Source organism: Siniperca chuatsi, linkage group LG9 (assembly GCF_020085105.1).
Source record: "Siniperca chuatsi isolate FFG_IHB_CAS linkage group LG9, ASM2008510v1, whole genome shotgun sequence".
Taxonomy (NCBI): Eukaryota; Metazoa; Chordata; class Actinopteri; order Centrarchiformes; family Sinipercidae; genus Siniperca; species Siniperca chuatsi.
In genome coordinates this window covers 17,382,093-17,406,264 of record NC_058050.1, presented here as the reverse complement: position 1 = coordinate 17,406,264, position 24,172 = coordinate 17,382,093, and the positions used below count along the sequence as shown (strand labels likewise).

Genomic DNA, 24,172 nt, shown 5'->3' with positions numbered 1-24,172 from the left:
TGGTATCGAAAGCACAAAATTGCAGCATTCTTTGGAGCTACTCTTCCATTCATGACAGACTGATTGGGTTCTTTATTTTGAAAGATTTTCTTCCCTCTTTCAGGCACAAGCCAAAGGGGTTCTGCATGTGTTTGTCAGCATAAAGCCGAAGCTCAAGCACAAATGAAGAGAGCTCAGAGATCAAATCGCAGCCTTGGGAAGAACCACATGATCTTTTTGCAGACACTACACAAATGACTCAGAGTCTGTCCACTGCGCCAGTGTGTAATTGACGGTTTAGGATAAGTTATAGTACATATTTTACATATCCCTTTCCAGCTTTTTTTCTGCCTTTAAAGACATCTTTGGGGGTATTCACTGTGCAGCTATAAGGTGAATAATATTCTCTGTCTCACATCTTCATAATCTACAGTTCGGGTGACATACAGTAAAGGTACTTTTGTAGTCAGGAATGAGGTTAAACATCTCTTTCTCAGTGCATAATTCAGATTTAGTTTTAGTCAGTCATTTAGTTATTTTGGTTGGATTGTGTCTAACGGTGGCACCACCAGTTATTTTGGTCAAAGGCAGCCTAAAATAGTGGCACCACCAAAACTGTTTTGGATATGGCAGATTTGGTGTGTGTGTGGTAGTAAATAGAGACTTAGACGACAGCTGAAGATACAAGGATGTTCTTAAAATATTTGGGTGGTCCAACCTCTCCAGGGGAGATTCAGCCTACTGTTTGCGAGTGCCAACACTGAACAGTGGTCATTATTAGCAGACAAACCAACCCCACCAGGCTGGGATTACCTTCCAGCCAACTGCAGATGTGAACGTCTAAACAATTCTCCCACTCTGTTTTGACATGCTCTATTACAGGTTCTGCATCCTACACTAGATCCAGAAAAAAATTGACAGCTAAATGAAATCATTCATTTTCTAGTCTGATGTCATCCAAAAATTGCCATAATTGCCCAGGCCTGGCGTCTCTGGTCTGTGACTGGCAGAGACACTAGCTCTGGGCGAGGTGCATGGAGAGGAAAGTAGACTGGTGGATGTTCCCAGTTAACTCTTTGTCTGTTAAAGCATGCGGGATGTACAGTACAGTAAGGGGTGCAGGACCACTTTCTCCTGTCTGCTCGGAAAGCAAGCAAAGACAAGATAGGACTTGATGTGGTCAGACCCGAGATGCTAATTATAGACTCTCAAACCCAGCAGCAGAGGCTCAGGGTACTTCAGTGCAGCATATGGGAATGCACACAGATGCAGTTATGTAACCATGTATAGCCTGAGAGCATCAGGGGCCGATTCCTTTCTGCAAAATCCACATCTCAGCTGTCTCAAGGAATATCAATCTTTCTTTTAGGCTTATGGTTTTCTATATGTTCATCTCCTTTGCAGTGGGGAAGAAGTATTCAGATCCTTTACTTCAGTAAAAGTAGCAATACCACAATGCACTCTGTTACAAGTAAAAGTGCATTGACAATTTTTTTTACGTAAACGTACATTCTTATTGATAGAAAAATGCAATTAAAGATGTACTAATTAATGACAACAATGGATCAAATGACTAAGCGTAATGTGAAAGGGGCTGCTTGTAGTGACAAACCCACAGAGAATTATCGGCAAATCTGCTGTTCCCCTCAGCTCTAAACAGCATTTTAATGTCTTTCAGCTCTTGTTCTGGCTTTAAGGCCCACAAGTTTACTGTTTTGTTTCACTCTCAGAATTTAGCTGCTAAACAGCCAGATATTTTCCCTCAGGCGTTGGTGGAGACCAAAACAGAGCTAAAAGAGTGAATATTGGACTTTCATTCATCAGGAGGCCAGAAACATGGCTCCAAATTAATACTAATGTTGCTCTGTATCTGCTGGATATGTAAATATATTTGCTAACATGTTTGCAATATCCACTTTATAAAGCGTCAAGTAAATAAATAATTAAGTGTATATGTCAATGTTGTGATTGCAGCTTGTTTCTGCTGCTCCAAAGTGACAAAAAAAGAATCTGTTTTGCAGGTTTTGTGTAAGTAAACGTACTCAGCATGCAGAACAACTGACCCTGTGTGTTACACATTGCATTACAAGATTAATATTACAGATGGATTCATGTGTAAGTAGCATTTTCCTTTTGTTCAGAGTGATGCTAATTTTATCTACTGCTGAGTAATTTAATCAGATATTTTAGAATGATTAAATGTTTTGTTTGTAAAATTGTTATCTGACAAGCTGAAGTAAAAAGTACAATATTTGCCTCTGAAATGTAGTGAAGTAGAAGTATAAAGTAGCATAAAATGGGAAAGCTCAGTACAGTACAGTACTTGAGTTAATGCACTTAGTTTCATTCCACCACTGCTCCTTTGAGACTGGTATAGATGGAGGGTAATAATTCTTAATATTTTGTGCATTAGCCTAATTTGAGGTTGGAGACCAAGGCTGGTAGTACAAGGTGCACACAGAGTTATTTTCTTAAGAATGAAGAGATCAGTTTATTTAGTCTGAGCGTGTGGGAAAGGGGTCAGAGGTTGCAGGAGGGGGAGCAGCTCTTCTTCAGCCCCAAGCCGAAGGGTTTAGTACACGGAGGTAAAGGATGTGATCTTGATCACTGGTTCTTCCTCTTGGCCTGCTTCCTCTCTTACCTCACGGTGAGCTGTCCCACTTTTCGAGTCCACCTGCCAGACACACTGCTGTCTTCAGTCGGAGGCAGGGACGAGTTATACGCTCAGCCTGTTGTGTAAGAGCATTGTAAAGAGATAATACTCTTTGCTCAAGACAAGCTTTCAGACTTTCACCTGCCGTCATTAACACAGTTCTCTTCAAATCCCTGCAACACAAACAAGAGTGCAACAGTTTGCTCTTACCTTAATGGGACATGGATCATATTTTAGGGTTTTAAATCGGAACACACATAAAACATCCACAAACTTACACTTTACCTTTTGGGCAGACATTTAAGTTTTCCAGCCAATACTGTTCTGTAATGATATACAATTATGTTAGAGAGCATTGCTGTCTACATAAACTGTGTCCATACAAACCGTTGGGCCTGAGTACATTTCTAGACAGAGAAGTCCAAACCAATTAAAACCTCAAGTCTTCATCCCTCTGATATTTGATCTAACTTCAAAAACAAACTGTTGCAACTTGCATTTCTCATGTCCTCGCTTCCCACATCGGGACATCCAGCGGCAGGGACGTCTCGAGGATCTGAACTGTAGCGGGGCTCGGTTCCCGGTGGACTGTGGGAGTAAGCATTCATGCCTTTCAGTTCTGGGAGCGTGTTTCCCCTGGAAGAGATTTTCTATGAAAACAGTCTGTAAATGATTGCTTCCAAGAAGTTGTCAGAGATTAGATATACAGACATTTTTACAAGGATACCAAGGACCTTGTAGAAAGCACTTGCTCGAGTAATCGCAAGTAATTTAATTCTCTGAACGTTTGTTTAACTGACCTCAGCTAACTCACTGTATATACCACCAGACTCAAAGAAGGACTGTCAGCAGCACGGACGCATGCAATTACAGGCTAAAGTCTTTTTAAATAACATCATTCCAGTTGAATATTAGGATCATTTAGTATCAAACGCTTGGTGTCTCTGCACTTCTTGGAAAAGAGCCCCTACAGTCTCAACATGCATACTTTTACAATAAATGTTTCTGCAAAAGAAGAATACAATTGAATTGATGTGAGCTCAAGTGTAAAGACATCAGAAACCAAATTTACAATAAGTAAGCAGTAGCAAATAGAAGCAAACGTGATGGTTGGTGTTTTCGGCATGAAAGGGAATCTAATTAATTCTCATGAAAGGATCTGATCAGTTGGCCTGTGAAGTTGTGTAGAATCTTAAATCACAGCACCCTCTGGTGGCAAAACACGTATAAACAAATCCAGGAACAGAATATTTTTTAACACAACATTATCACTCCACATCTGCACACTGACTACAAACTCCAGTGCCTGAAAAACATTTGATAAGTCTTTGTTACCTAGTGCTGAGGTTGTGAGTGAGGTAATAAACACGTAGTAAACTGTGATCCAGTGTCAGGCTGCTTTTTCTCTTTGGCACAGCAGCAACTGGCACTAGATTTAAACTAACGTCGAAGTCACCGATTGGCTGCTTGAATTGTACAAATGAGGAAGTATTTAATGACTCTTTGAAATAAGTTTATATGAATCACCTTGAGAATTAGATATTTGTGTTGTCCCATGTGTGTACTTCAGCGTCTATATTTAGTGGTTGTCATGTGTCGTGCTGGTCAGCTGGGATCCTGCACCAGGACACGCCTCTGGGCTGAATGGAGCGCGCAGTGCGTAAAGTCCGACGTGCAGCGGATTCCAACTTGTTTCTATAACTTCATTTCACGCTTTTTAATAAGTATCTAATCGACATTATTGATTCATTCTTAGTCGAGTAAATGCAGCGATGACGCGGGAGGAAGATCTCATCCGGATTGCTAAAAAACTGGACAAGATGGTGTCTAGAAATAACACGGTGAGACTATACCGTATTTTGACACCCGCAGGTGGCGCGCTGTCCAGCCACCTCGTGCTGTGCAGAAGGCCCGTGAATGTTTCTTCTTAAAATGAAATGGTTTCCTGCAGGTTTACGTCGACGATATGTTTGATTTCGTCTGAATCGGCGTATTTGGAAAGTCTGCACATTTGTAATATGAACCTGGCTGAACCGTAACAAATGATCAACAGGTGTTTGGCGCCGGTTTGCAGACATTTCGCTCGCAGGACCTTTCGGTCCCAGAGTGTGCGGCGCCATATGGGTTAACTTTTGTCAAGTTGTTGACAACTTTTTGCAAATCTTTTGCTGGTGGTCATATCGATCAGTGACTCATGCAACAGAAAGTAAACAACGCGGCCTGTGGGCAAGGTCGTGTGTGTTGTGACAGACTCTGCAAACAGGACGTTGTTCCATGGCGCTCTTGCACAGTTACAGGGCTGCAGTCGATAATGTAGTAGTTTCTAGCGTGTGATCAGAATAAAACAAACAGTCGCAGAAATGCTAATTTAATGCCAGTTGTGATACATTCTTTGAATTTATGGAATCAGTATTCATTTGTTCTAAAATGCCGATGAAAACTTAAAAATACAGAAGTGAAACTTGTTGCTTAGGCAATTTGTCAATTCGTGTTTTTTTTTAAATGTTCACATTTATATGCTATCAAATCTGTCTTTTACATTGTCATTACACATTTCTAAATAAACACATTCAAGATTTATAGGTAAAAAGTCTAAATGATGTTTGTTGTGACTGTTTTGTGTGTGCAGGAGGGCGCCATGGACCTGCTGAGGGAACTGAAAGGTTTCAATATGACACTCAGACTTCTCCAGGTAGGCTGCAGTGTATTCTATTAGATTTATGTATATTTTTAGTTTTCAACCAATTAACTAATTAGAGACAATGCAAGAATAATTAAAATAACGCTCATAATAATACAAACTAAAGCTCACAATGTACATTTATGTTTGTCTTAGGAAACGAGGATCGGCATGTCTGTGAATGGTATCAGGAAGCACTGCACAGATGAGGAAGTCATTGCCTTGGCAAAGGTTCTCATTAAAGACTGGAAAAGACTTCTGGGTACTTTGCGACATGATTTACATACATACATGATTTACTGAGCAGTTAGATAATTGTTTGTGCAATAAATACATCAGTGAACTGAACTCATATGATTCATTCAAACACTCACACAGACTCTGAGAAACCCTCTGAAACGAAGAACGGTTTGGACTCCAGCAAAACAGCAGCGTCTCCAAACAGCTCCCCCTCTGAGACAAAAAGCAGGTCAGTACTTTCACAGCTGCTGCACAGAAACCTCACAGGCAACATGGTCTTTTACCACAGAAGCAGTGACATTATGAAATAAAGTACTGGTCAATATCAGCACACCTGCAGAACCTGCCTGCTGTAAGACCCAGAGTGTTGAGTGTGACCGGACTGCTTTAAGTTAATCTAAAAATGACATGGAATTATGAAGGAAGTGCAGAAATTCAGTGAAATGGTGAGATGTTTGTCATACACGGCATGACACCAGACCTACAGTATTTGTACATGTTCAGACGTGTATTATGACGGTTATCTCAACTACTGCATGTGTATACAAATACCTGCTTTGAAAAATGGCTCCCAGATGCAGCTCCGTCAAAAAGCAGTCAAGAAGATGAAAGAATGTGTCAGGAGTTGCACTGTAGCAGCCTATCCAGAGGTAAATTAATAATTCTTCAGGATGATGTAAAGACATTTGTTTGTTTGCCACAGAAGCTTTCAAATCACTCTGTTTTCATCTCTTTGTCATTTAAGTAGCATTGCATAATCATTTTGCACAGTTTTCTGCCCACCGACAGCTGTAAGTGGACTTATGTCATTCTTACATGCAATACTGTTCTACAAGGGAAAATATATTGGTAAATGGACTGAACTTATATAGCGCCTTTCTAGTCTTTTTTTCCCGACTACTCAAAACTAGATATAACATTCACCCCATTCACACACATTCATACACTGATGGCAGGTGCCAACTGCTCATCAGTTCAAAGAAAGTAACTCATTCACACACCGAAGGTACAGCCCTTGTCAGAGCAAACAAAGATAATATTCAGCACCAAGGACAATGCATGATTAGAATCAAAATAAAAACTATAAAAGAAGCATCCAATCTATTCATCTGTTCTAAGTGAAACTAATGGTTCTGTAGTGTGTATGTGGTCGCTCAGAAATGTACCTTAAAGTCTCGGCGCATGTGATAATGGCTTCTGTGACTGAGGCTGCAATTTGGTTATTTTGTCAAGTTAGTCAAGTGCAAATACAGGACATTTCTAAAGAGGCTATGGAAGTAGTGATAGATGTCGGATAGATGTAGATAGTGATAGTGTTTTAATCCTTTCCGAATGGGGCCTAAGTTGCATTACAACAACAAACCTGGTGAAACTGGTAAATGTTTGCTGGCTCTTGAACAGAAGTAAAAATGTTACTTTCTTTGTTTCTGTTAGCCACAGGAGACTGGATGTCAAACCGAAACATGACTCAGATCCTGATAAAAAACACTCAAACAAATACAGAAAAGAAAAACAAAATGACGAACATAAAAACAAAACAGAGAGACACGCAGACGACCTCTGGGATGAAAAGCACCTGGAGGAGCCCCAAAATGAGAAACATCCCCAAGAAATCAGAAAGGAGAAGCATTTAGAAGAATTAAAAAAACAAAAACCTGCAGAGGACGCCCAACTCGAATTAGATAACAAGAAACGGAAGCATGTGCAAGACCTGCAGGGTGAGAAACACAAGCCAGAACCAAGGAAAGAAAGGCTGTTAGAAGAACCAAAAAAGATGAGACACGTGGAAGAAGTCAAAAAGGAGAAACACCCAGAGGAGCCCAAGAAGCACAGCTACACAGATGACATGAAGAAGGACAAACACAGAGAGGAAAGCAGACACGAGAGGCCGCAGCGAGAGAGACCACTGAATGAGAAGCCTGCTGACGCTCAAAAACCAATATTTGAAAGGTGAGAGGGGAGGTGGCTCAAAAACTGATTATCACGCATCAAAAGCATCCCTCAGAGCTTCAGACTGAATTATTTATTTCAGGAGAGGAGTGTTGGACAGCACTATTCTGTATCCCACCCGGTTCCCCTCTCCTCCTCGACCTGCTCGGCCTCCTCCCCCGATCAAACGTCCCTCTGTGGACCTGAAAAAAGACAGGTCAGGACTCTTACATCGCCTGAGCTGAAGAGCATGACGGACTGAAATGTTCCCCCTGATCCTGCATGACATAACCATTTCTGAGTCACTCATATGCACTGACATTTGTCCCTACAGTTTTCTAACGGGCTCATGGCCTAACAGGATGCCTACAGTGCATGATGCATGTTGTGATGGGTCAGTCAGGTGTGTCTTTATTAAAAGGATTTTGTATTTAGCTTGAACAGCGTGCTACATCATCGAGGACTCATGAGTTGCAATGCTCTGATCTGTACTGTTGTGACATTTGTTCAGGAAGGACGGTAAAGACTCTTCCTCCCGACAGCCTCGTCCTCAGGCTCCTCGACCCGCCTCTCCTCCGGCTAAGCGACCTTCGCTGGAAGTAAAGAAAGAGAGGTCAGGGGTGCTGTGGTGCATGTTTGTGAAACCATTTTTGAGTTTACGTGCAGAAAAATGTGAGATTTTAGGGGATACTCAAACAAATGTTGATTTTCATATCAGGAAAGTTCCACCGGACCCAAATGCTCCAATTGCTCCTCTTCCTTTTCACCTTCATCCTCCTCCACCAAGGTCAGGGTCTGCATGCCCGCTGCACTGCCTCACATTAATATTCACTGTCATCATGACATGATTCTGCTCAGCTCAAAGGCGTATTTTCAAACAAATGTTGATTTTCACATCAGGAAAGTTCCACCGGACCCAAATGCTCCAATTGCTCCTCTTCCTTTTCACCTTCATCCTCCTCCACCAAGGTCAGGGTCTGCATGCCCGCTGCACTGCCTCACATTAATATTCACTGTCATCATGACATGGTTCTGCTCAGCTCACAGGTGTAATTTCATTTAGAAAAGAGCCCCCTGACCCCAACACTCCTCTTCCTTCACTTCCTCTTCACCCCCCGCCTCCTCCGAAGCGTCCTTCACTGGACGGGAAAAAGGACAGGTCTGGATTAGATGAGTTCTCATTACAGACTGCATGTAGTCACTGCCTTCAAGTGTCTGGGAGAAGTGTTTTGGAAAAACAACCTATAATTTCATTTGGAGTTTTTCTTCTCTCCATTGAATCCTTGTGTTGTTTGCCACAGCAGGAAGGAGTCATCCGACTCTAAACCTCCTTCACAGAAGAAGACGTCAGATCACGTGAAGAAAGACAGGTCCGGGATCTGGGAATTATTCTGTCTCTCATTCTTCCTAGAAAAATTACTTTGCTGTTGTCTCTGGAGGATCAGTGACCTCAGACTGTAATATCTGCTTTTCGTTTGTTTTACACAAAATATTGTCGGTATATGACAGTAATGCAGTGTGTAGTGCAGTGTAGTTCCTTTTACATGGAAACTCCAAATAATAATATTTGGGACTGTTTTAGATTCAGACAAGTCTTGAATTTCAGTTGAAGATTATTGAAGACTTCTGACAGTATAACATACAGACTGACAGAACTTCAAAGTATAGATTTTTAATATTTCACCATTATTCTCCCATTGTTTAAATATCCTGATATATTATTAGGAAATCTCTAGAAATTCACATCTTTACTTCAAGTTGATGTACAGTAACTCACAGAAAGAACAAAGAGTGTAGAAGCACTTTTTTCTTTTTGCAGGAAAGACTCATCGGATAGCAAAGGATCTAAAAAACACTCAGATGAAGCCAAGAGAGAAAGGTTGGCGAGTGTGAAAATGGTTGTTAGGCTGTGGGTGCGATAACATGGTGGTTGTGTGGTTTGACTTGAGCTTCTTCAAACAGCTCTTCGTCGGTTTTCAGTGCATGAGGAGCTTCCCTTTTTATACTTTTACTGTCCTGTGAGTGGATTTGTTTGAGAATCAAACAAATGTTTCCCTTTTGTCAGGAAAGATTCATCTGATTCTAAACTGTACATGAACATACAGACAGAGTTTCAACAACCTCCCAAAAAGCCCAGTGTGGATGTCAAAAAAGAAAAACACAGGTGTGCAGGAGCAGGAAAATACATTCCACAGTACATTGCATTTTAATTTACGCTGTGTGTATTTTATTTTATGTTTTAAACATGGTGTCAGTATCACAACTCTTTTGTTGTAGGAAGGACTCCTGCGACTCGAAGCCCGGCCAACCTGTGAAACGTCATTCAACTGACTCCAAACCTGACAGGTAGGACTGGTATGCACTACTTCAAATCTCACTCTGGAAATGAAATAGAAATAAACATTGTCAATAAAACCAGATTTACTGAATGTGTCTCATTACTTACTGTAGGCGGGAATCCACTGATTCAAAGAAAAGCAGCTCACCACCAGCAAAGAAGCTAACAGCTGAAAGGTAAAAGAAACAGAAGAAGAGTTTATTTTTCATTAAAGTTTCACAGGTTTGTTTCAATGGTCACTGATATTGACTTTGTATTATAGGAGAGAGTCTCACAGCTCCAAGACTGCTCAGCCTGGACCTCCACAGAGGAAGCCCTCTACTGACAGCATTGAAAGGTATTTCAATATGAAATGTTGTAGGTTCGTTACGATATATGCTGATGATACTTATTTTATATTCAATATAGCTGAAGTGCACTCCTTTTTAAGTAAGGAGGGTTGTTGCTGTTTGGCACAGATAATTATCACACAACTCTGCAGTTTCCCTTCAGTAGAGCATTTTAGCATCTTTTTTTTTACAACCCGCAACTTTACTGTCTGGCTCAGTCCCACGGCTCTCATCAGCCTCGTTTCCAGCAACAGCCAAACAACAGACAAAGTTAGCAGCTAGCTGGTGAACACAGCGGAGTTTTTAGCAGCTAATGAGTCAGATATTTCTCTCAGGAGTTGGTGGAGACCAAAAACAAAGCTTAAAGAGAGTGAATATTGGACTTACATTCATCAAGGGGCCAGAAACACAAATGTAAATTAATGCTTATGTTGTGTCTGCTGGATGTGTAAATAGGCAATCGTTTGCTAACATATTAGCCATATCATCTTTATAAGGTCATAATATGACCTTATAGTGGACCAAAAAAAATAAATAAAAATGATGGCTGCTTGAACAATGATGAATGGGTTTCAGTTGACATGTGGATAGGACTTTCAAGCAATGCCAGATTTGGATTTCTTATCAGTTTTGTTTTATACATCTGTTTAATAAGATTGTATGTCAAACATGTTCTTAATAAGGTCTAAAAAATTCAATGCTGCTCCAGAAAAAAAGATAACTAGTTTAAATCTCAGGTTCAGTTTGGAAAAAGTGACTGACACCGCTCCCTCCTGATGTCAAATCGGACCAAATACACCAGAAGTGACATTTATACACTCTAATGTGTGATTGCTTTGATGTGTACTCTTCTGCAGAAAGGGCAAAACCGATGCCCCTAAAACCCCCACCACCCCGACAAGCCCCATGTCACCCAGCTTCAGTTCTGCCGGGGGTCCACTGCCCCCTCATCTCGCTACTGGAGACTCCGTCAGAGACAAGTGCATTGAGATGCTGGCAGCTGCCCTGCGCACCGACAGTGAGGCTGAGATTACACTTTATCACTGAGAGTACACACTACAGCAGCTAATAGGCTCTAAATATGCAGACAAAGTAATACATACAAAAACAGCCTGTGGAACTTAGCAGCAATATACTACACAAGGAACACATAAACATCACTGTAGTGAGCAGATTAACACGAATTCTTTTTCTTCACAGACGACTACAAAGATTTTGGAACTAACTGTGACAGCATGGCTGCAGAGATTGAAGATCATATCCTTCAATTTAGTGAATATTTGCCGTAATGTTTGGCTTGACTAATCTGTAGTTCATTCAGTGATGATCCAAATGGAAAGTATCTCATTTGACATTATTACTATGATCAGATCCCCCTTGACTGCACAGTCGCACATATCTACCAGGACGTAAAGGCCACTGATATGAAATATAAAAACAGAGTCCGCAGCCGCATCAGCAACTTGAAGGACCCAAAGAACCCTGGGCTTCGCAGAAACGTACTCGCAGGAAGCATTGAATTAAGCCGCATCGCCACCATGTCTGCTGAGGTACAGAACGCTGCAGCTGCATACTAAACCATTGATGAGTTGCAGTACTTCACATTGTCCCCTCTGCTCCATCTTTTCCACATCTCTCTCATGTAGGAAATGGCCAGCGACGAGCTGAAACAGCTGAGGAACGTTCTCACCCAGGAGGCCATCAGGGAACACCAAATGGCCAAAACTGGTGGCACCACCACCGACCTGCTGCAGTGCGGCAAGTGCAAGAAGAAGAACTGCACCTACAACCAGGTAAACAGACACACATGAGCACACTGTACATGAACATACAGACAGTTTCACATGTAATATATTATTTACAGCTTACAAAACCTGCTGTGTGTTTGTTTTAGGTGCAGACACGCAGTGCTGATGAGCCAATGACCACATTTGTTCTGTGTAATGAGTGTGGTAACCGCTGGAAGGTAAGTCTTTCCTGTATCTTTTGTACTTTTTTGAATCATTTAAAAAATTATTTTTAATACTTTTCTTTTCGCCCTCTAAATTTCAGTTCTGCTGATGCCTTCCAGGTGAAACCACGATTTTTTTTCCCCCTGAGCATATTGAACTGCATATTTTCTATAATGGGAGGGGAGGGAGTTATAAATTATTGCAGCTAATGATTTAAACAGATAAATAGTGTTCTTACAATTTTTACTTGAAATTTCTAAGCATGTGCTAATAATCCGGGTTTGCTTTATGTGGAATTGGAAGACTCAGCATGAAGTTTGATGACTGTTGGAACAATGAGTGATGATCACGGTGCTGTCATGATGGAAAGACTATCCAGTTAATATGCTGTGTCATATTACAGCTGTTCACTTTACTGTATATATCTAATTCCAATAAAACTGCATAAATCATCAGTATGATGGCTTTTTAAACTCACATTTAATAAAAGATTTTGACAATCAGTCTCAGTCAGAGTCACTTCCCTCATTGTCATCATCATCATAAATGTCTTGTGGCACACAGAACATACTATTGTTTGCTTTTAACTTAAGTATGGTTAAGATGCATATTTTTTAATTTTTATTTTATTTGGGCACAATAACATCTTTCTTATCAGTATCTAGTTTTTCTTAATGATTTCAGTAAACACATAGGGATCGACTGAACTGAAGAAAGAAATAAAAACTGAACATTGCATCTACAATATACTACAATACTAATTACTCCAAGAGGTAGTCATTATGAATAAATCTGCAATTCATTGCACAGATAAATATTCATTCAAAGAAAGATGTGTTTAATGAAAATGGTGTGACGGATTAGATGAAGTTTTTCTGTTGTACCACTGAAAATGTACAGTAGATGGCAACAATCCATCATAACTCAAAACACAGGCATAATTAGATACCACAATTAAATTTTTCTCTCTTCAGGTTACTGAGCACAAATTAGACGCTTGCTTGTTAGTGCCAGTCCAACAGGCTGGTAAAGCCAGAGGTTTGTTTAGTTGAATGCTGTTCAACAGCATTCAACTAAATTTATGAGAAATACGTTACGTGCAAATTATAATCCATCAGTTCTGTGTTCCTGAAGAAATTGAGCTACGTACAGTACATTAAATATATAAATATAAAATGCGGTGGTAATGTGGGAAATATGGTCTGTGTGCCAGTAGAAATGATAGAAAGGAAATGCTTCCCGGCTGCCCTCTGGCTGAGTATATACCATCTGGTTTTCTGTGAAACCACATTCATTTACTTCTTCTGCATCATTTCCACCATTAAAAGTCCTCTGTTGATGTGCAGGCAGAGCTCAGAAAGCATCAACACTGACTGTTATTCTACACTTGTGCATCGGTGTTATAATCATCATCCCTCTTTCATCCTGAAATCTAAAAGTGAGCAGGGAAATGTCACCTAAAGTTCAACTTCAACTTAGCAGATACACATAAACGGGAATATAAAATATAAAACATAAAGCAAAATCCACTCGATTAACTTTCTAATCTTTGCAAGGCCCACATTTTCTTTCCGTTATAATTTGTTAATGGATTCTACAACATTATTCCCAATATTTTCACTTAGTGGCAGCTGCTCTGCTCTGTGTACCCAACAGTTGCTGAAGAGAGATGTGAGAAAATAAAAGCTCTCCATACTGTGCCCTAAATGAATAATGCTCTCAAATAATGGCAACAATGTTTCATGCAAATTTAAAATAATTTATAAGGTCATTGCAAATTGTCTTTTAATAAAAGTAAAAAAAATGTGTGCATGTTTTCATTATTATTAGCCTTTCTAGCCTTATTATTATACGAGTGGGACATGAGTGTTTGATTGTGCCTTTTTTTCTGACGTCAGCGATAACATCAATCTATATGTGTGTGGCATGACATGCCATGTCAAGTAAATCAGAGACGCACTGTGACGTAAACTCAGTATAGATGTTACAGTCTCTCTCTTGAGAACATGTGCGCCAATCCATAACTGACAGCCACATACAGGCATCGTCCAATCAGATACCTCCATCTGCTTCAAAACAACCCAACCTCAGGAGTTAAAGCGACTGTCAGTCAGGATGAATTTATTTCACTACACAGCAGAACATTTTTGGCATTGTTACATCTCTGTCAGAGGAAAACAGGCATTGATGGAATTTTTCAACATAAACACTGCACTCGGTCGCGTGTTAATGGCAGGTTAAATGCTGCATAATACAGTCTACTTCATCCTGAAAAGCTTAAAACTGAACTTAAACAGGAGAGGAGACACTGATTCTTTGAATACAATCATACTTTTTGTAATCATGTGGCTTCTACAGCTCATACTGTTGGTATTCTTGAAAACTTATTGCCTTGTTGACTTGTAGAAGTCTTCTTTGTCTGAAATGTTTCTCTGCAGTGTTATGACGAGTCTGTAACCTCTCAGCCTTCTGTTGTTGCTGCATGCAGCCTCTCTATAAATGGAAATAAATGAGACTTGGTAGGCATAACATAATCAGTCAGGCAATTAAATGTACTAAACACTTCACCCCACAACTATAAATATGCTTTGAACAGTATAAAGGTCAGGTTAAATTTCTGAAATTTACACACTTATAAGTACAATGGTGCACTTACTGTAAGGAACTCGTCTATAGTAGATAACTCTATTATCTCTAAAATGTTGCTTTTATTCTAAATCTTTTTACTAAGATAAAGTAAAATCTATCAAACCCATGTTTTACAGTTTAACAAGACAAAGAGTTTACAGCCATGCCAGAGGCACTGTGAGGCTGCACATTGGGTTAGTGATAATAATAATAAAACTTTATTTATAGAGCTTTATGTATAAGTACAAAGTGCTTCACAAAGAGAGAAATTAAATACCACAGTGAATGATAACATACAAAATAAATAAAATATATAAAAACAATAAAATAAACAGACAGCTCAGGTAAGATCAGGATATGCTTTCCGATAAAAATGCTTTGAGCTAAATGCTAACATCAACATGCTAACAAGACCACAAGTGTGTTAGCATGCTAACATTTGCTAATTATCATTAAACACAAAATGCAGATGGGAACTTTGACACTTTGATAAAGTTGAAAAGATATTCACAGATTCGAACTTCCTGGATCAATAACTCCTAAGTGAAATGTTGTTAAAACACAAACTTGAAATAACTTCAAAAAGAAATGCTACAAAAATGTTCAATAACTCCATTCTCATACAGTGTAGTGTCACCAAAATCACCTCACACATCAGCGGCCTCCTGTTGGTTATACTGCAACACTTAGCTTGGGAAATGTCTTCGTTTTTAATGGTCTTTTGCATAAGTTTGATTAATTTTAACCAGAATCTCTTTAGCATTGAAACCATGTAAGAAGGTGTCCTATTTGCTGGTTTAGGCTTTATGAATTGACATACAGACTCAAACACACAATCCATCTTATTTAGTAAACTGCTTCTTCTGAGAAGGATGGAAGTTTGGTTTAGGAGCCTAGGTGTTGTAGTATACCCAACATGAGACAATTGATGTGTGAAGTGATTTACAGGAAGCTACACTAAAGTTACTTAATATTTAAATTCCCCCAAATTATGCAAAAGCACTTTTCCCCCTCAAAATAAGTGTTGTAGTATAACCAAGAGGAGACCTCTGGTGGTTGAACTGAATTTATGGTACTACACTCTAAAAGAAGTTATTAAGTATGTAAATCCCCAAAAATTATGTAAAAGCACATATTTCCAAACTAAGTGTTGTAGCATGACCAACAGGAGACCACTGATGTGTTTTTGGTGACACTACACTGTATAAGAGTGAAGTTATTGAATATTTCTGTAGTATCTCTTTAGTAGTATCTCTCTTTGGCATTGCACTTTTTAGACGGTCACTGCACACTTGCCTGACAGCCGGCTGTACATAGAGACCAATGTTATTTATCCAGTTCGGAGGACGGCTCAGCTCAGCATGTTCCAGAGACTTTCACTGTGAGCTCAAATGAACCAATAGGGGCATTATTATTCTGTAAATGTCAAATATCCCTAAATCGGTCCAGACACTATACTTGTGTTGAAGTATAATGCAGGTGCTCCCTGTGTCATCTTTAAACAATGTTTGGTTAGGGTTTGTGCCTGTGTACGAACCTTGGACACACAGTAAAGATCAGAGACTGAGTTATCACTCTGAAACATAAATAAACTTTCAGATCTACATAAAGAGAGCTAAAGGACATGGTTTCCTGGGGAACAAGGTTATCGACACAATATTAAGCAGTGTACTATATTTTTTACAAGTCTTGCTTGAACACTGAAAGAAGCAGCATCAACTTGGAGCAAAGTCTGCTGCATACTTTTGAAAAGCGATTATGACTTTTCCTTCCAGCTTGTAGAAATGACAATATAGAAAGTGCTCACAAAGGCAAAGGCCTTGAGTTTGAGCCCTGTAATCCTGGTTATGGGATTTTTTCTGCCTCTGTGATCTATCTTAAAAGCTGTAGAGTCATAACCTGCTGCAAGGAAACATTTTCTCCCTATGAAACATTTTTCAATTGAGAACATCTGCAGCCTCTGAAGCATGCAAACTGTCTTCCCCCTTAGAAAGTGTGCCATCCCTGCACTCCAAGCAACCTGCTGGAGTATTTCAACCTCTGCGACTGTCTCATCCTCTGAAAAGCTTGTGACACTCTAAAATTTAACCTTTAAAAAAAACAACTCATTATTGTTTTGTGTAGGCTGCATCAATTGAACTTCTTTTGGACATAATGGCCTTTTCAAATAGTAGGCCAATACTCTAAAATGTTTTAAACATGGCATTGCATCACTTGCATCCTCAGCATTGCTCTTTTAAAAACTGAAACAAGATCTGCTCTGGTCTTTGTTCAAACTAAAGGAGAATGTATTTCATCAGTCTCTCAATCAGTATTTTATTGTGGCAGTAGAAGTAGGAGCATTTCAATGATTTTGATGCTTACATGTTTTGAGACCTCTTTAATAACCTTGTGAGTGGGCGTAAAATGTTAAATGTTCCCCTTTACTGCTGCTGTGTCAGATGAAAGAGTCATGGTCGAGACTTTTTAAATTGGGAGGAAAGTGCACTCAGGAAGAGAGGGAGTGGATGATCTATAACTCCCGTGGAGCCAACCGCCTCATTCTCAGTCTCCTGCCTTTCGCTCTCAAAGAAGCAAATGCCGCTTCATCGCTTTTGCTCAGGAGTGGTCGGATGAAATGCATTTGATGTCGAGAGCTGTCAGACTGTGGAGGATTGTTCCCATCCTGGATATACTGTACACCTGTCTCTTTTGCTTTAGAATGTATTAATTTAGGGAATGCAAAGTCCCCAAGCCAAGCTCTTGTCTTCTGATCTGCTGTGTAGAGGGTAAATAATCCTGCAGCATACTGTAGAAGGAAAACTTTAGCAGTTAGTAGCCAGGTGCTGTGGCTTCTTCTATGGAGGTTTTGAATGTGGTAGGACACCTGTTTGTTTGACATATCCTCACACTCCTTTTTGGCAGGCTGTGCAAATTGGACATCATGACTAGAAATAAACAGCTGAGCTGGAGATGTCTGACCAGCAGGGAAGCCTCTGACATTTTGAAACAAGCTTTGATGACCTGCAACTTGTCAGATGTTTGGAGCAAGTTGTGTTTTTTAAGGAAAGGGAGCCAGGGGAGTTCACGTTCAAATTGTACCGAATATAATATGCATGGTTGCGTAATACTGGGTGAAATGACCTGGACCAGACAGGAGCACAGTGGTCTGCTAGAGAGCATTTGAGGACAAGCAGTGGGAGTCCATTTGGATTCTGCAAGTTTGTTTCCTGACTTCAGCTGAGCTGGCTTTTAATTCAGGCCTGCCTTACATGTTAGGGTCCTATAAAGACTTACGCCTTTGTACTGACAAATAAATTATAATGCCATCATGTGAAGCAGCAGGCATTCTGCTATATCAACGCTATATTGTTAGTTTTAAACACTGAACCCACAAACACACAAATTAAAATGAGATATCTTTGCAGCTAACAAAACACATTTGTTATCTGTCTGCTTTCTCTATGACTGTGCAGGTAGGATGTGGGAAAAACTCATTTCCACCTCATCACAAAGATCCGAGCCTTCAGCCAAGTGTATGTAGTTGTGCCAGATGAAAATGTGCAACTGCTGAACTTGTTAATACAGAGATATCTGATGACTAAAGACGTAAAACAGAGAGACAATCAGCCACTGTCTGAAAGGAACACAAAGAAGTAAAGCCTTCTCCTGACTTACAGGAAAGCAAGGAAATAGTGAGACAGACAAAACATTTAACTTGCCAAGAAATAAATAAAATCTAACTAGTGTTACAGGATGCTTTAAGCTGGACAACACAGTCTGTCTCTAGACATGTGTGTTAATTAAAGAAGTAATGTATAGCTGGATATGAACAAGACTAAGAGTTTTCAGCCATGCTAGTGGCTCTGTGGGGCTAAAGTTGGGCAGAGTGGTGCTTAATGCTCACATCAGTATGCTAACATGCCCACAATAACAACATGTTGATGTTTAGCAGGTGTAATGTTTACTATGTTCACCATCTTGGTTTAGCGTGTTAGCATGCTAACATTTTCTAATTAGCACAAAACACAGCTGAGGCTGATGGGAATGTGATTCATTTTGCAAGTAATTGTATTGGACAAATCATAATTTTGATCTTGATGGCACTAAAAGAAAAGTGAAGGATCACCAGAGTTTTTACAATTATTCGTGGCTACATCGAAGATGATAGCTTCGTGCTGTAAATCTATTTATGAGCTCTCAAGTGGCTTATGAGTCCAATCTTGTCTGTATCAAATTTCATGGCAATCTGTCCAATTAAGCAATATTACACTCTAGGGTGTGCTTTAACGTCATTATTGGCACTTTAGTGATGCGGTCAGGACCGAGCGTGCCAATAATGACGTTAAAGCACACCTTGGAGTGTAATATTGCGATTATACAACAGTTACCAACAAAATAAAACATATGGTCAAAATGTATTCGCTTTCAAAATAAAAAAACTTTTTGCTGGTGTTAGCTCCGTTTCCCTGGAAACGCATGGAGTCTGACTAATAACTGGAAAACAATCATGTCAGTAGAATCCTATGTAATGAAACCTTGTTTAGAACTCTAGTAAGTAGGCCGACCCATAGTAACGACTTAGCAACAGAGACGATTTCTAGTTCCTGTTGAGTCAGCCAGCTAATGCTAATGAGCTAATGCTTTCTAGAGATTGTGGGATTTCCCAAACTGAATAAATACAACACATATAAACACAAAATGTCCTTGCTAGCTCAACTTGTTGTAACTAAGATAGCTGCTGGAAAAGAAAATGTCCATGGACAGATTTAGCTGCTATGTCCGCGAACTTTACATGTATTTTTAAGCTAGTAGCGCCATGTCACCGGCAGAACTGATGGAGGATGCCAGACCATAACGTCAAGGCTGAAAAGAGTGTGAACCAAACATTTCCAATAACTCTAGTGCATTGTAAAGCCCAAAAGTCAAAATTTATTGAAAAAGATAGATGTAATCATTTCCAAAATGTACAACATGTTTTTATCTAACAAAATATTCTGCTTCAGTCCATGTTTGTTGGCGTCTAGCCTTTCAAAAACAACATTTTCACTGTGGTCACAAAACTGTTTGGTCTCCAGCTCACCGCAAACTAGGAAGGCACGCATGTATTTTTCGTGATGAGCACGGTGTGCTGTCATGCTGATTTGAGCACGTTCTAAATGTCTAGACCAGTCAGATTGCTTGGTCGGAACTACTTGTTGTATAGGCTAATAGTTGTTGAGATTCCAATAAAAACCAAAAATGTTAACCTCTGGTTTTCATCTGGTCACCAAAGTCATTAGGATTCATCCTATGAGGTTCATGAATGTCAAACATTTCATGGCAATCCATCTAATAGTCCGACATCAACGCTGCTAGTGTACCTAAAAAATGACATTTAAAACTTTTCCAGGTGCAGCTGCTTGATTCAAAACTTAAATCAGACCACCACATAAAAACAAGCTTTATATGAATATGCAAATGCTCTTAAATGATGCCTCAAATGGCATGTCCATTTCAGATAGTCCTTATCAACACCATCATCATGTGTAATGAGGCTAAAGCCATTTTCATGGAAATATCGCTCCCCTCTCCTCTTCTGCTGGAAATTATTCAGTGAACCTTGTTGAGCCTTGAAAGGGTGAAAAACTGAGACAGCAGCATCCAAAGCTGCTGTCTGCACTGGAGCAGGAGGAAGGATGTAAAGTCAATGAAAAGCTGATGTATTATATATGTATTATGTATATTATTTAAAAGTTTAGTTTTCTAAAAGAGTAAAAAGAGAAATTCAAAGTACAATGATCTTTTCCTTTGTGTTTCTCTCCTTTTATCTTGGTCTTGGAGAAATGAACTGCAACAGTCTTTGAATTTGTAATGCTGCTGTGGTGGACTTAGAGACCATGGGATATGCTGTCAGCAGTAGAAATAAGATGTCCACAATAACATCAATAAAATGTGCCTGTAGGTATATGTGGCTGACATAATAATAATAACAGATTTCTTCAGAAGCTCAGAACATCAATCCACAATTGTTTTTTTTATCCGTCCTCACAAGTCACATTTATCAGAAACCTTGGGAAGTCCTTCACAGCCCCCTGAGGAGAAGTGGAAGCTAATCTCTAAATGTAATGTGGTTTTCTAATGACACAAGCACTGAGATATTGTAACGTGTGTAGTTGATGCCGCCACTATTTCAAGAGAATTCCTCTTGGCGAAACAGCAGTGATACAATGTTGTTTACGGCTCCATCTCTATCAGATGATGATGCATCCCACCTGTATTGAGCCAACAGAGCTGTGCTCCGATTGGAGGTCGATTAGAGCCTGATGGAACCTGGGAAAACACTGTCCTTACTGTCCTTTGTTATTGTATGGACCAGCAGGGAAACCAGAGGAGGCAGCTGAACTGTTTATCCTCACTTCACTTCTGTTTTCTTGGCTGACGAATCTCACTGCAGTGTAATTTCTAACTAACAACACTGTTTCTCAACAAGGATCTAATGAGGGCTTTGGTTGGCAGCCGGCCTACTACCATTGAGCGCTTTGCCTTCAACATTAGTGTTTGAAGGAAAACAGGAAGCTTAGTTTGCAATTAGCCACTCTGTTGCCAGCTTTTAAATCTTGCCTCGGAGTCCCTCATTCAACAATATCTTTCACTGCTACAATGATGGCCTTCTCTGGACATAATGAAATGGATACCATGCACGTTTGCACATCCTCTATAATCCTCTCTATATTATAAATGTTCTTTTATTTCATGCTGCTTATACAGAATTTACTTGCTGGTATATTTTCAACACAGGAATCTCCTTATCAATTTATTTTTACTACAAATGTTTATAATTATTATTTACTGATAACAATTTACTACTAATAGTAACTACTATTGTTCTATAACGCAGCAATTATTAATTTCTTTTTGCAAATGCATGTTGTGTTGTTGACATTGTTGAAATAAAATATAAACAACCCAGTTTCTCTACACTCATTATAAAAGTTTGATCTTATCATCTTATGTTTAGCACCCTGGGAGGTTCTGTCAATCCTAGATTTGCAGAAACTCGATCATATAATCCTCTCTCTTCCCTCCAGAGTTTAATCCAGCTATATGTCACTCCAGTACTGGGAATTTCTTCCCACATCAGACATTCATTAAATCTAATACCCCCTGCTTTGTTGAACTTAAAGACCCTTCTGTCATAATCTATATGACTTATTCCACACAGCTCATAGTGATCTTAAAAATTAAATAAAATAAAATTTTATTTATAGAGCGCCAATTCACAACAGAAGTTATCTCATTGCACTTTTCCTATAGAGCAGGTCTAGGGTTATAGGGTTATATATCTCTTTATAGTATTGACTACAGAGACCCAACAAATCCCACTATGAGCAAGCATTTGGCAACAGTGGCAAGGAAAAACTTCCTTTAAGAGGAAGAAACCTTGGGCAGAACCAGACTCAATGGTGGGCAGCCATCCACTGCTGCCGTGCAATGCTGTATTGGTGCTGAGCACTTAAGATGGAGACAGAATGGGACTGCTGCCAAACCTGTGCAACAGTGCCTGTTAGTGCATGGGAACTGAGCCAAGTGATAGACCTTAAAGTTATTGCCTGGTCAGTCTTAACAGGGAAACATTGTTAAGGCTGAATGGCGCCATGGCCTTTAAACAGCCGCAAATGTCAGTGGCCATCAGAAGCTACTGACTCAAATGCTATCATCCAGTGACAATGATAAACAGCGAAGAACTGTGAAGGCCTGAATGGCATTTACTCTCAATGAGCAATCTGAAAATATATTCCATTTGTAATACGTGGGCTTCAAACTCCACCCTCCCTATCTCCTTCTCCTTTAGGCTTTATCTTTTTTTACTCTCCTGCTTTCTTGACATCACCTTCAAGCAGCCTCCTGACTGTTTAAAGTCACTGCCTCCACTTCAGCTCATTAGCTCAGATCTATACAGTGTTTGACTTTATTTTAAGCTTTGGCCTATCAGACCTTTATCAGAGCATACATGATTCAACAATGGACAGGCAGGTAAAAATAACCAATCCCATTGTAATCATTGTCAGTATGCAATACACCTGCCCACACCCTGGTGGTAGAAGCTCCACCTCTTGGGAATTGTAGTTTTTAAGTACTGAATGGAGTACTGTGACGCATACAAATGGAAGTCGTACTCATTATGAAATACAAAAAGGGGTAGAACACACTGAACATATGCAATATGCATATACATATGCAATCAGGAAGCACCTTAAAGTAGTACCATACAATTTTATCACATAGTAAATGGGGCTTTGAGAGGGATCAGGCTTGAGCCATCATAAATCAGAGAACCCCAGATCTATAAGAAAAAACAAGCATCTAAGAATAAAAACAGAACAAAGAGCTATGGATGGGTATCAAGTGAGGGCCATCATAAATAATAGACCTCAAATTTTACACTAGAAATAAAAATTCAGTTCAATGAAGATCAATCAATCAAAATCCTTGTTGAGGCCGGTAGGCTGAAGTGTATCTTTCTTTCCATATGTCCCCTCTTGGCAATTCAATGTCTTCAATGCCCTGGAATCATAGAGAGGAGACAGGGTGTGAAAATTCATTGTGCCGGCAACAGGATAGTTCTCATCATTGCGTCTGATGGAGCTCTTGTGCTCACTCATCCTTTGTTTTAGCATGCGTGTAGTTTTACCTATATAACTCTTATCACATTGGAATTTTAATTAATCTTTTTTTTTTCTGTGCTACATGTGATAAAACCCTTAACAGGAAACCTTTTGCCTAAACTTGGATGTCTTAAAAGTTTTCCATGTGTTGTGGCACTGGGCACAACTGCCATATGGATAATTCCCATCTTTTAAAGGAGCTAAGAGTCAATTTCTAAGCTAACTCTTTAGTATATTAAGAAGACCCCTCCAATGGACTATCTGTCCACTAACCTTCTGGAGAAGGGCTGCAGAGTATGTGATGCAGACTTGGATTATTTAGAACCCTGTATTGATTACTTATCAAATTGTATAATTGAAGATGACTTACTAACTTTAGCTGATGAGATATTAGAAAGTAGAAAAACTGAGCCTTTATTAATGACTTCATGATCCAAAACTTGTTCTTATTAATGGCTTATAACTGATCTTTAAAGCATTAGTAAATTATGTATTAACCATTTATAAAGACTATAACATTTGTTACAATTTATAAACCCTTTATAAAGAGCATGCCTAATGAAAAACTTAAGCTAGCTTAATTCTTACCCTTCAGTACAGTTGCCAAAGCTACTTCTATGACACAACACTCAAAATGTCCTGTTCATTTGCCAGTGGGAACAAAGCACCAGGAGGTAATTTGCTAGAAATATAGCTAATGCAATTATACAAAAAAAAAAAAAACACACTGACAAATTTTACAGAAACCAGGTAATTATAAAAAATTGCAAGGAAAATACTCCTAATATTTTATTTGTAATCAAATTTTGCGCAGAGA

At 39.4% G+C, this 24,172-nt stretch overlaps 1 protein-coding gene and 1 long non-coding RNA gene across 23 annotated transcripts; one reads left to right on the top strand and one right to left on the bottom strand.

Moving 5' to 3' along the window:
- Positions 1-2,445: 2,445 nt before the first annotated feature.
- LOC122881670 lies at positions 2,446-2,957 on the bottom strand. Its single transcript, XR_006379203.1, has 2 exons — positions 2,918-2,957; positions 2,446-2,805 (listed from the first exon to the last, which is right to left on the bottom strand). It is a non-coding gene; the product is annotated as an uncharacterized LOC122881670 (long non-coding RNA).
- A 1,268-nt stretch (positions 2,958-4,225) lies between these two features.
- Positions 4,226-12,603, top strand: tcea3 (transcription elongation factor A (SII), 3). Of its 22 annotated transcripts, none has more exons than XM_044208138.1 (23): positions 4,226-4,473; positions 5,262-5,324; positions 5,469-5,574; positions 5,691-5,781; positions 6,987-7,502; positions 7,585-7,698; positions 7,816-7,884; positions 7,993-8,094; positions 8,200-8,268; positions 8,382-8,450; positions 8,545-8,640; positions 8,786-8,851; positions 9,301-9,360; positions 9,547-9,645; positions 9,759-9,827; positions 9,933-9,995; positions 10,082-10,156; positions 11,006-11,166; positions 11,349-11,405; positions 11,544-11,698; positions 11,795-11,941; positions 12,043-12,114; positions 12,201-12,603. In XM_044208138.1, the coding sequence occupies exons 1-23, from the start codon at positions 4,405-4,407 to the stop codon at positions 12,207-12,209; spliced, it is 2,397 nt and encodes a 798-aa protein (XP_044064073.1). In that variant the 5' UTR covers positions 4,226-4,404; the 3' UTR covers positions 12,210-12,603. The 22 variants fall into 22 exon arrangements, with proteins under 22 accessions (XP_044064073.1, XP_044064072.1, XP_044064078.1 ...); XM_044208137.1 differs by having other exon boundaries at positions 8,783-8,851; XM_044208143.1 differs by lacking the exon at positions 8,382-8,450 and having other exon boundaries at positions 4,227-4,473.
- Positions 12,604-24,172: the final 11,569 nt, after the last annotated feature.